General features: G+C 44.8%; 1 protein-coding gene across 1 annotated transcript in view; it reads left to right on the forward strand.

Annotated features, from left to right (window-relative positions):
• The window catches only part of LOC141147293 (protein mono-ADP-ribosyltransferase PARP14-like), a 98,565-nt gene extending 92,490 nt beyond the window's left edge, over positions 1-6,075 (forward strand). The window contains exons 16-17 of the mRNA XM_073634502.1: positions 1,395-1,569; positions 4,231-6,075. Of these exons, the coding sequence (XP_073490603.1) occupies positions 1,395-1,569; positions 4,231-4,520 (465 nt within the window). The 3' untranslated portion in view covers positions 4,521-6,075. The remainder of the gene's footprint in view (positions 1-1,394; positions 1,570-4,230) is intronic.
• The last annotated feature ends 7,189 nt before the right edge of the window (positions 6,076-13,264 follow it).

Genomic DNA, 13,264 nt, shown 5'->3' on the forward strand with positions numbered 1-13,264 from the left:
AAGGGGGGGCTCTCTGGGGACCCTGACGTAAGGGGGGGCTCTCTGGGGACCCTGACGTAAGGGGGACTCTCGGGGGGACCCAAATGTAAGGGGGGGGCTCTCTGAGGAACCTGATGAAAGTGGGGACTCTCTGGGGACTCTGATGTAAGGGGGGGCTCTCTGGGGAACCTGATGTAAGGGGGAGCTCTCTGGGAATCCTGATGTAAGGCGGGGGCTCTCTGGGGACCCTGATGTAAGGGGGGGCTCTCTGGGGAACCTGATGTAATGATTTTATATATATATATATATATATATATATATATATATATATATACACACACATATACACACACACACACACATATACATACACATGCACACACACACTCTAACAAACCTCTGAGGGCTTCACATCAACAGCTATATTTATACTGAGATTAAATGACACACAGGGGGGCTCTATTTACTAATTAGGTGACTTCTGAAGGCAATTGGTTCCACTAGATTTTAGTTGGGGGTATCAGAGTAAAGGGGGCGCCATACAAATGCCCCCCCACACACACACACACACACTTTTCACATATTTATTTGTATCATTTATCCTTTTCCTTCCACTTCACCATTATGTGCCACTTTGTGTTGGTCTATTGCATAAAATCCCAATAAAATACATTTACGTTTTTGGTTGTAACATAACAAAATTTGGAACATTTCAGGGGGTATGAATACTTTTTCAAGGCACTGTATGTGAAAAGAAAGCTGGTAATGAGATTTGGACATCCCTCGGTTTTCTTGAATACCGGTACTGAACTGTCTGGGTGGACAATGACCTGAGTCACCTAGGCTTGTCTAGGCGACTAGTTGTTAATTAGTTCATGTATATTCGATCACTGTCAGCAATTAGTTGCTGGATGTTGATTAGCATACTGTTCATGTTGGCTGTTCCTTGGATGTGCTAATTGCTTAGGATAACACGATCAGGCCCTTAGCTGATCTTGTGTACTGTATAAATTCTATGTGAGTTCACAATAAAATGAGTTCCAGTTCCAGCTTGCACCTAAGCTAGTGTCGTCTAGTCCTTGGGTGCTCAGCTATAATACTTGGTTCCTGGGTCCAGACTGGAGGAAGCTATATCATGACGGAAGTCTGGCGGTCCATCACACCTTAGTCTTAGCAGGTGCACCTTGCAGAAAAGTTCCTGCTTTCACCCATGATTAGATCATGCTGCTTGTTGTCCCCCCCCCCCCCCCCGCAACAATCACCCCAGTAGTGTCATCCTCCCATCCAGCACAGATCCCTCTATATAGACACAATCCCATACAGTGCAGGTATATTTCCCATGATATCAGACAAGACTGAGGAACGTTGATCAGTGAACACAGATGATGATTCTGTTTTATTTCCTTTCCTCCCAGATTGAGAGAATACAGAACACACATTTGTATCAGAACTACCAAATTAAGAAGAACAGTATTAATGCCAAGAACGGCACCAGGACCAATGAGAAGAGGCTCTTCCATGGCACTGAGAGTGCGACAACCGAGAATATAAATCGTAACGGGTTCAACAGAGCATATGCTGGGACCAATGGTGAGAAGAGACCCCCCCTATCCTTCTATACACTTCTCTTGTCTGATACAGTAACTGCTGAGAGCAACTCCATCTAATCCTACAAATTCAATATTCATCAAAAGTGTGCCAGAGTTTTTCCTGGTACAGAGACTGATGTGACTGTGTGGGGGGGGGGCGTTAGAGTGTAAGCTCCTCTGTACAGAGACTAATGTGACTGAGGGGGGGGGACAGCATTAGATTGTAAGCTCCTCTGGTACAGAGACTGATGTGATTGGCTCAGTGTTCTCTGTACAGCACTGTGGTATATGTCAGAGCAGTATAAATGTATAATAATAATAGTGTGTGACTGTGGGGGGAGGGGACATTAGAGTGTAAACTTTTTTTAAACTTTAAAAAATCTTACAAACATACAGTTCATTAAAAAAAACATATTGACACAAAAATAAACAACTACTAAACAAAAACAAGCGTGCTTACATCAGCAAGTAAAGAAAACCTTTTCCTGACAAAATCTGAACCTCAACTTAAACACAATCCAGGCTAAGAAACATTTTGAGATTTAATCGCCATCAGGATGCGATTCCAAAACCCCACCATTAACCCCTCCCCCATCATTCACCCCGACTTCCACATCATTCACCTTGCATTCTGCACCAGCCACCCTCATGCCCTTCCCACTTCCCCCTCCGCCATCATCCAATCCATCCCTCACTCCACCCGCACTTCTGCTACGCCGAGGAGGGGTTGGCACCACCATACACTCTGGTCCAGCACCCTCCACTGCCTTCACTACACTAGGAGAAACAATAGGTGCAGACACAGACTTGACAACCACACTTTCTGACACTGACTGGGAGACCACAGACTGGGGGGACACTGACACCACAGAGGGCCTCACAGACACAGATTCTGATGGGACAGAGACACTAGGATCCCCTGGTACAACCTCCGCCAACCCAAACTCATCTCCATCCAGACGGAAAAATTCCTCCACTAACTCTGGCTTATTGTGCAAAGCCTCAGGGCTTCGGCTATAAGGGTGACCGACCTTATCACATAGGTTACATTTAATGATGTTACAGTCCCTCGCCAGATGCCCCAGTTCCTGACACAAAGAACACTTCTGTTCTGGACATTTAGAGGAGAAATGTCCCTTGACTCCACATTTATGGCACAGCTTAGGTTGACCAGGGTAGAAGACGGTAATCCTATCTCTACCAATAAAGGCAGAGGAGGGCAAATGCTGGACCACATTCCCACACACACCCAACCTCATTGACACTGACCACCCACCCGTCCAGATTCCTCTATCATCCTCAATCTTTTTTTAGGGGACACAATGTTTCACCAAACCTCCTCAACCATAATTCCTCGGGGGGGGGGGGGGTATAGACTCATTCCTTGTCAGGATAGTGACATTCTTAATCAAGCTCTGACGTGAGACAACTTTGGGGACAAGCACCTTCCAGTCCTGCTGGTCCCTATATACACGCTCATACCACTCCCAAAACAGATCCAGCGACTCTGGACACACAAATGATAAATCATATTCATCGGAACCAGCCGGACCGATAAGTGCATAAATATCCTCCGCCTTAAATCCCATGGCTAGGATCTTATCCACAACCTCCCACCTGATAGGTGGAATACCTCCTCCTTCCCACCTGAGCTGTACCACATTCCTGCATTTAATGGAAGAAGGTGCATTGGGTGAAAATCGCACAACTGGCTCCCTTCCACCAGCAGCAGCATGACTTTGTCCCGACACAGCCCTAGCATAGTTCATAACTGGGACAGATGACACATTAACTGGCTGCATAGAAACCTCTGAAATCTGGTTTGTCATGCGACATTCCTGCTCTGCATTTTCAATGTTTATGCAAGATTCCTGCTCTGCGCTGTTAATGTCCATGTGGGACTCCTCACAGTCAGCAGAAACTTCTCTGTCTGGATACATGCCTGCATTCCCATGATCTTTATCTGATGGGTTGGTGCCACTCAAGGGAGATTCCATTTCAATAATGGTCTTCAGCAATCTGCCATTTTCCTCAACCTCTTCCTGACATGACCCAGGCTGCTGGAGAGAGAGGGGGCAGATACTGACTCAGGTGCAACAGATCCTGAGACAGGGGTAGTACTGGGGCCACCATGTGAAGCCACTTCCTTACCCCTCATCCATACTGTCGCCATTACTGCGGCATCCACCCTCTGGCTGGTACTGGCACCGGCACTCTCCTTCATCTGTTGGCATCTCTCCTCATTCTCACACTTTTTTCTGAACACACCAGTGCTTTCCTTCAAAGAAGCAACCAACTTCTCCTGCTTTCTCAGTGCCTCTTCCCGAGACTTCAACCGTGGAATATTTAGTAGCAAGGAAATGTCACCGATAGACTTATTGCACAGGTGGGCACCTATAACAGTACCATGCCTGGATTCACAGAGCTCCTGAGAGCGACCCATTCCTTCCCAAATGTTTGTAGAAGCCACCTGCATGCCGAGGTGTGTGATTTTATACACCTGTGACCATGGAGGTGATTGGGACACCTGAACCCAATGATTTGGAGGGTTGTCCCAATAGTTTTGGCAATATAATGTAGGTATCCTCATGTGTAGATATATATTCCATGTTGTGTTTCTGATCTGTGATGAATACTTTTCTTTCTCTCTCTATGAGTACAGCTGCAAGATTGGGAAAAGGGACATATTTTGCTGCTGAAGCCATTTACTCTGCGGATGACACATACTCCAAACCGGATACAAATGGATACAAATACATGTACCTGGCCCGTGTCCTCACCGGTATATACTGTGCCGGGAATAAAGACATGATCGCCCCTCCAGCCAAGAACCCATCTAACCCCACCGACCTGTATGACAGCGCCACAGATAAGATATCAAGACCCTCAGTGTTCGTGATATTTAATGACATCCAGGCCTATCCGGAATACCTCATCACCTTCACCAAGTGACCTCAGAGAGGACAATGAGGACCATGGGGAAGTGCTAAGACTTCTTGCAGCTTCCCTGTACAGCTCGCAGCATCGCCTGACAAGATCACATTCTTCTTTTTTTTTTACTTCCGTGTGCGTCTTACTCCACCTTCTGGCCTGAACTAAATTCCCTTAAAGTGCTTGTTGGCTTCCTTAAAGGAACAACACTTATCATCAAGCAAAACCCCCCCTCTGATCAGCTTCAGATGGAACTCACCAACTGTAAAGTGCACCTGTAGACAGGCAATACAACAGGAAATACAGAGCAGAGAAGAGGAAGGCAAGACCCCTGATCAGCTTTCTGTCTTTTACTCTGCTTGAAGATTTTTTTTTTCTCACTTCCTGTTCGGTGAAGGGAAATACATTTAATGGAGCCCTGATCAGTGAAAATCTAACAGAGGTCCTAATCATCCCTAAAAAAAAAAAAAAAAAAAAGAATTGGCTTGACATACACTTTCAGGGGTCTAGTTATAAAAATTTGCTGTCCAAATGCTATTCATTTCCTATGATCGTCAACTCCATCTAGTGGTCATAATGTGGTACTTTCCTGAAATACCTCACATAAGAAAACACCTCATTGTGGCCACTAGATGGAGCTGGCGATCATAGTAAATACACATATTAGGCAAATTACAGTAATTATTCGTGACGGCTGGGCGAATGCTTCAGCAATTTTTAAAATAAATGTATCCCTATGAGAGATATAAACACAGTAGATGGACAAAAGCACAGCGATCTTATACATGATACCTAACAGGAGGGACAGATGTGGAAAACGAAGGGTTTGAACTATAGAGGGTCCAATGGAAGCTGCAAACTCCTGAAAGCTGTTTAAAATCTGGAAGCCAGAGGGCGGCAGCCTCCATCTGACACTAATCACACAGCTATTTTGTTACATTAAAGATCACCTTCAACCTAGCCATGAATTTTAAGAATTTGCTCCTTACTCTTCTGATTTTTCTTTTGTTCACAGTTGGATATTTTTAATGTCAAGGTATGTGGCATTAATACATTTATTACGATCAGTATAAAAAGATTATAAAATTATCACACAGGTGTAACGATTCTGATTGTACAATCCTAGTGTTTCCTATAGCGAATATTAGGTGGAAATGTACACCCCCCATACACAGTCCAATCACTGCAATATACAGCCTTTGTATCAGATTTTATATGACTGCTGTTTTTTTTTTTTGCCTTCCTCTGGATCAACTGTGGGTAAAGGATTGTATCATTTTTTCCCCCCCTTTTATTGGTTGAACTAGATGGACTTGTGTCTTTTTTTCATCCAGACCAACTATGTAACTATGTAACTCTGACTTCCAACCTTCCATATATAACTTGTGGAAGTCCAAAGTGTTTGTCATTGCCCCTTGGGGTACTTAGGGCCAGATGCTCATCCTATCATCACATTGAGCTCTCACAATGGAAATACTGCATATACACTGTATATATCTTTATAAATTTAGTGTATTTAAAGACTCAATAGAATCTCCCTATAAGCCAAATTTTGCATAAAGGATACAGAAACCGTTGTTTGTATTGTTCTTCACACATTCCCATACCATACATAATCATGTAACAGGACAATGTTTGGGACCATGAAAGTCACAACTCCGGATTACATTTTCCTAGCGGCACATACACATTACAATATGTACAATTGTTCCCGAATGTAGATCGTATTAGAAAAGTTCAAGGGGTGGGCAGGAGGGTCGGCTGCCCTGGGCACTGTGGTATCATGTGAGTTGGGGGAAGCTCTGAGGAGATTGAGGGAGAGGGGATTTGTGTGGGAGGAGCAATCAATTGGGGGGGTAAGAATTCCTAGGAGTGGTGATTAATTTGTGTTAGGAGGGGGAAGAAGTGATATGGGGAAGGGGGGGGGGGAATTGTGCTAGGAGGGGACATTCTTGTTTGGGGGGAGATTTGTGGTAGGAGAGGACATTTAGGGGGTGTATTCGGGCTAGGAGGGGGGATTTGGAGTGGGATGGGGAGAGGATGTGTACTTGGAGGGGACGTTTGAGGTATAGAGGATTTGTTCTAGGAGGAGTGACTTTTTTAGGGAGGGGCATTTTGTGTTGGGGGGATTTGATGGATGGGGGGCAAACATTTGTTGCTGGAGGGGGGATTTCAACAGGGGGCAAGTTTGTACTGGGGGACTGTATGCTTAGGAGGTAAGCATTCAGATTAATGCTACATTTTTTGGGGGGATTTTTGCTGACCCATGATGCTCATACATCTTGGGGGGGGGGGGGGGGCAGAATTTTGCATGTTCACCTTGGGCTCTAGATGACCTTGTGCCAGCACTGGAAGAGTTGGAATTTCGTTCCTTCAGATAATAAAAATCAAAAATGAAACTTGAACGAACGTTCTGACTTGAAGGCTTTTGAACAAATCCTACTGGTGTATGGCCAGTTTTAGTCTTCAAGACTCAAGCATCTTCGAAGTCCCCTTTATGCATGAATATGCCACTGCAGACATTTTACTGCTGCTCCATTAACCACAGAGTTGCGATTCATTGGTTCCTGCTGTAATCTGTTGCACTAAAAAAGAAGTAGTGCACAAAGGGCTCTTTTTAGTGCACATCACAGCAATACTGAGGTGTGTTTGTAGGCAGGTGCCTACAAGGGGGTTAACATGTCTTCCTGTATGAGTTCTTGTTTTTCCTGTCTGTGCTCGCGCCCGTATGTTAACTGAGCCAGCCAGGTCCAAAAACAATCTTGTTGTTGCACTGTGTCTTCAGGTTGACCTGTGAGCTGGAGGTTAACAAGCTGCAGGGGTTGAAGTTTTTCCTGCCATTTTTAGCAAGGTCACATGATATAAAAGGGGCCCACTCGATGCTCCTAGGCAATGGCGTCCCTAGGGGGGCCAGAGGGGGCCCTGACCCCCCCCAACATTTTTTTTTTTTTTTTACAAAAAATCAATGTCTAAGAGGGAGAGAGTCCCCAGTCAGCTCCTGCGGGTGATTCCTCCCCCCTCCCTTTGCTTGCTGACACTGCATAATGCGAGCGCTCACACAACCACGGCCGCTCCTTCCCCTGCATCCTCATTGGCAGGGAGAAGAGCGAGTTGCAGGAAAGACTCCACCAGGACTCTCAGTTACTGAAAAAACAGACTGATTTCTCCCATCCTTAGGACAGGAGAACCAGCCTGTAAATTCCAAGAGATGCCAGACCAGAGCAGTCAATAGCAGAGGCAGGACACCAGGGACCGGTGGCAAGACAACCTTTGCAACCCTGATAGTTCTCCCACTGCTTTGGATCCTTATATTTTCTTGGTATGCTGGTGACATATATCTCTTGTTTTCTGCCACCCTGGGGGCCCCAATACAGTAGGAAGGGAGCTCACTGCAGAACATGTGAAAGGGCCGTTGTGGGGTCGTAGTAAAGGGCCCCAGTATAAATATATATATATATATATATATATATATATATATATATATATATATATGCATTTTATAGTTGCCCCCCTACTTTTGTCTCTGTCCCCCCATGTGCCCCCCCTAAATATGAAAGCTGGAGACGCTACTGCTCCTAAAAAGTTCCTGTGTGTGCTTCTGGGAAAACTGCCAAAAATGCAGCCTGTTACTCTGCTGGAGTGATGCCCCCTTGGGGGGTGATGGGAGCCCAGTCGGGGTTCCTGTTGGGGGTCTCATGCCTGGAGATCCTCATGGACTTGTAATTGACAACCATGAACTGCCTGCTTTTATGGATCATTGCCAATTCATGGACTCTGAAGGACTTGCACCACCATAGCTCCCAACTGTCCCTGGTTTTGAGGGACTGTCCCTGATTTGGAGCAATGTCCCTCTGTCCCTCATTCCTCCTCATTTGTCCCTCAATTTTGGTCTGATCTATATAGTTGTTTATAAAATGCACTTTTTATCTTCCAAAAAAAGTGATTCCCAGAGCTAAACCTTTCATCTGATTTCTAAATTGCTGCATTTGTAAATTTTAAAAGCCAATATAAAGGAATAGCAATGATAAAAAAAAGCACTTATGGATTTCATTAACCTTTTCTTTTGGTTAATTCTCCTTTAAGTGGGTGTGGCAGGGGGCGTGCCCTATGCCTACATACATTTGCTAGTAGGTGTCTCTCATTCCCATCTGTTGGGAGGTATGTACTACCCCTTGTTGATTTGTTCCCTGAATAGACATTCGTCTTAAAAGAGAATGCTTTCATGGACTTACCTTCTGCCTAAGGCATACGCACTTTATGAGGCGTTAGAGAAATCTGTACAGGGATGTATGGAAATGTCTTTTTGAGAACTAATACTGTTTCTGCAAACTACCTCAGTAAAGGATCTTTGTTCATTCTCTTGCTTTGCCTGGTCGGAAGTCTCTTACAGGGGTGCATGCACAGCGTATCAAAAGAGCAGGGCTTGCAACACAATAGGGGGATTGAATTAGAAGAAGATGCAACACATGGGTGTAACACACAGAGTGCTATCCAGAAGAAGCTAATGTGTTGTTGCTAGGGGCTACAGTGTCTGTGTCACATGCAAGGCAGCCAATCAGCCAGGAGACGGGTGACATGGCAGAGGTGACGGTCACTCTGGTAGTGGAAGGGGTTAAGTGCTAGCACCTCCACTAGTGGCCGTTTCACCACTCTTCAGGACCAGAGTGCTTAGGGACTCAGGCTGGAGTCACGGAAGTGAGAGATGTAGAGGGGGCCCTGGGAGAAAAAGTGCAAGCATGGAGAATGGAGAAAAAGAGTTTCCTGTATCCCATAGCAACCATGGGATTAGACACTAGAAGAGAGGTGATATTTATTGCTGGATTGGTAGAGTCCCGTACTAATGTTAACAGATATTTGGGAATGGAACTGTATTTCTTGGAAATGTTGGATTGAGTTTATTTACTTTGTTCCTGTTTATTATGGAATTTTGTGCAATAAAAGAGTTAAAGAAGGCCACTTTTGTAATGCTGGGTGCAATCAACTGCAGATAGAGTGGGTGCAACTGCCTAAAGGTGGCAGGCAGTTGGGCACAGCAGTAAAGCTCTACAATGGTGCAAGTCCAGGAACTTGAACATTGTTCATTCTCCAGAGGAAGCAACATGGCAACAGGATGTGGAAAAGGGTGGTATAGAGGAGGCAGGAAGTGGTGGGCACCTCTGATGGGGGCTGCGCTGATAATCAATGCGCTAATCATTTGAATCTCCTTGCCCACTTCCCCAGCCACTTTCTGGATGCCCCCATCCAGGGATTGGCCAGGGCATCATAAATATTAAGCTAATCATTTGAATCTCCTTGCCTATGCTCTGGAAGCTTCTTTCAGAGGCAGGGGGAAGCAAACAAACTCTCAGCCTAGGAATCCTGATCAGACCAGAACAATCAACAACCATTCCACTCACTACAGTAGAGCCAAAAAACTAAGTTTACCTAGCAGCCAAACTAGGAGGGCGCTACAGCTTTGTAGGACCACATGAAAAAATGCACAAAATTAAAAAAGTTTATAAATAAATACATGGTAATTAACAATAATAAACGTAAGCGCTAATTGGATCCCATTATTAAGTGATATGGTGATCCAAGAATTATGGTGATTCAAAAAAAAGTTTTTTTGTATTGCTATTAAAACTAAAGTGCACTTCCACATCAACAAAGTGATTAACGTAATTATTTATAAAGCCGCACCTCTATATTAGTGTTCTGATGCCACTCAAAAAAAATTATATGTGAAATAAGATGCGCTAAATAAGCTGCTAGTTATGCGCTAAAAATATTAATAATACATAAATAATACTAGAAGTAAATTGCTTAAACTAATTGCTAAACTTATGTGAGGCAGATAATAATCCATATAAACATTCATATAGTAGTCCTAAAAGGATATAGATATCAAGTCCATATACTGCATTATAGACATGAAAAGCTGGTGTGGAACACAAACAAAGTGAAGAAATCTCTGGCAAGATGATTATCTCCCTTATTAGGTTAAGTTCAACATATATTGCGATTCCACCCTAAATTAGCTCACTGGTTCCTTTGGTGATCCGCTGGTATCCAGCTCCATTATTCAATTCCGTTCATGCAATCAAACAAAAAGGAACTTTCATTGCGCAATGAACCTTTCACTTTTAACTTCTTGGCAAAACAAACTAAGCACACTCACTTGTGTAAGTATCATACATCAGCGCACAGAGCAGTCAGCCGCCCACCGCGATCTCCTCCTCGCATCGAGCTGCGAGTATCAATCAAGCACTACAGATGACGTCACTAGGCTCCTCCCGACGCGTTGCATCACATGTCACGTGACTTTATCAAGGACCCTTATCTTATCTTATCTGCCTCACATAAGTTTAGCAATTAGTTTAAGCAATTTACTTCTAGTATTATTTATGTATTATTAATATCTTATTTCACATAAAATACATGGTAATACTTTCAGCTGTTTTTCACCAGAATATAATCTTGGTACATTTCTCAGAAAAACCAGGATCAATAGAAGAAAAAAAATCCACTTTCGATTTAGATTAGCTAGGACTCAAATCAGACTGGTTTAATCATGAAAATCCCAAGAAATTCTTTAAGTATGTAAACAGTAAAAAAGGGAGGACAGACCATATTGGCCCCATAAAGCATGAGGAAGGACATCTGGTTACAAAGGATGAGGAGATGGCGAAGGTATTGAATTTATTCTTCTCCTTCTTGAGGGAATCGGGGGGCTTCAGTAACCAAAACTGCAGTGTTTATCCTCATGACACAACACAGGAAGCACCTCCATGGTAAACAGAGGACAGATCTAAAATTAGACTTGGGAAACTTAACATTAATAAGTCACCGGGACCAGATGGCTTGCATCCGAGGGAACTCAGTCAAGTAATTGCCAGACCGTTGTTCCTAATTTTACTGACAGTTTACTGACTGGAATGGTACCAGCTAATTGGAGAAAAGCAAATGTAGCACCAATATTTAAAAAGAGCCCAAATACATCCCTGGGAATTACAGACCAGTTAGCCTAACATCAATAGTATGTAAACTCTTGGAGGGGATGATAAGGGACTATATACAAGAGTTTAGTAAAGAGAACGGTATCATTAGCAGTAATCAGCATGGATTCATGAAGAATCATTCTTGCCAAACCAATCTATTAACCTTTTATGAGGAGGTGAGTTGCCATCTAGATAAAGGAAGGCCCGTAGACGTGGTGTATCTGGATTTTGCAGAAGCATTTGATACAGTTCCCCATAAGCGTTTACTGTACAAAATAAGGTCCATTGGCATGGACCATAAGGTGAGTACATGGATTGAAAACTGGCTACAAGGGCGAGTTCAGAGGGTGGTGATAAATGGGGAGTACTCAGAATGGTCAGGGGTGGGTAGTGGGGTTCCCCAGGGTTCTGTTCTGGGACCAATCCTATTTAATTTGTTCATAAACGACCTGGAGGATGGGATAAACAGTTCAATCTCTGTATTTGCAGACGATACTAAGCTAAGCAGGGCAATAACTTCTCCGCATGATGTGGAAACCTTGCAAGAAGATCTGAACAAATTAATGGGGTGGGCAACTACATGGCAAATGAGGTTCAATGTAGAAAAATGTAAAATAATGCATTTGGGTGGCAAAAATATGAATGTAATCTATAGACTGGGGGGGAGAACCTCTTGGGGAATCTAGGATGGAAAAGGACCTGGGGGTCCTAGTAGATGATAGACTCAGCCATAGGCGTCGCTAGGGGGTGGCTTTTGGGGCTACAGCCCCGAGTCTGGGGCCCATAGCCCCGAGTCTCTTGTCCTGGTCCAGAATGCAGGGGACTGGGGCGGACTGAGCCGTGGTAGCGCTGGCTCTGGCTCCAGCTCTGCCCTGGCCTCCACCTGACTCTACTCTTGGTCACTGGTTGCTAGAGCCGCCTAGCGGCTAGCAACCAGTGATGTCACGGCCGCAACTTCCTTCCTGCCCACTGTGCCCACATTGTCCAGCATTCAAAGCGGAGGAGGATTGCACTTCCTCCTCCACGCCAGTGCTCGTGGGGCCTGGCCTGCGACTCCTGGACTGGAGCGGCCCGCCGCTATTCCGGTGGCGGTGTGGAGTGCAGAGCAGCAGGATCAAACAGGGAAGAGCCCAGGAGGGAGAGCGAGAGAGACGACACCGCCACCCTGACTCCAGAAGAAGGCTCCAGAAGGCAACATCGATCCCCGCTCAGGCAGGCGGCTCTCCTTCTCTCCTCTGGCTACCTCGCACACGGCTGAGCTGTTGCTGCAGGACCTGGACACATGAAGTCTGTCTCCTCCTGGTCAGGTAGGTCAGTCAGGGTGTGTATGTCGGTGTATGTATGTCAGGTAGGTAGGTCAATGTATGTATGTCAGGTAGGTCAGTGTGTGTCAGGTAGGTCAGCGTATGTATGTCAGGTAGGTCAGTGTGTGTCAGGTAGGTCAGTGTATGTAGGTCAGTGTATGTCAGGTAGGTCAGTGTGTATCAGGTAGGTCAGTGTATGTCAGTGTATGTAGGTCAGTGTGTGTCAGGTAGGTCAGTGTATGTCAGGTAGGTCAGTGTGTGTCAGGTAGGTCAGTGTATGTCAGGTAGGTCAGTGTATGTAGGTCAGTGTAGGTCAGTGTGTGTCAGGTAGGTCAGTGTATGTATGTCAGGTAGGTCAGTGTTTATATGTCAGGTAGGTAGGTCAGTGTATGTATGTCAGGTTGGTCAGTGTAGGTAAGTGTGTGTATGTCAGGTAGGTCAGTGTGTGTCAGGTAGGTCAGTGTATGTCAGGTAGGTCAGTGTA

Source organism: Aquarana catesbeiana, linkage group LG06 (genome assembly GCF_042186555.1).
Source record: "Aquarana catesbeiana isolate 2022-GZ linkage group LG06, ASM4218655v1, whole genome shotgun sequence".
Taxonomy (NCBI): domain Eukaryota; kingdom Metazoa; phylum Chordata; class Amphibia; order Anura; family Ranidae; genus Aquarana; species Aquarana catesbeiana.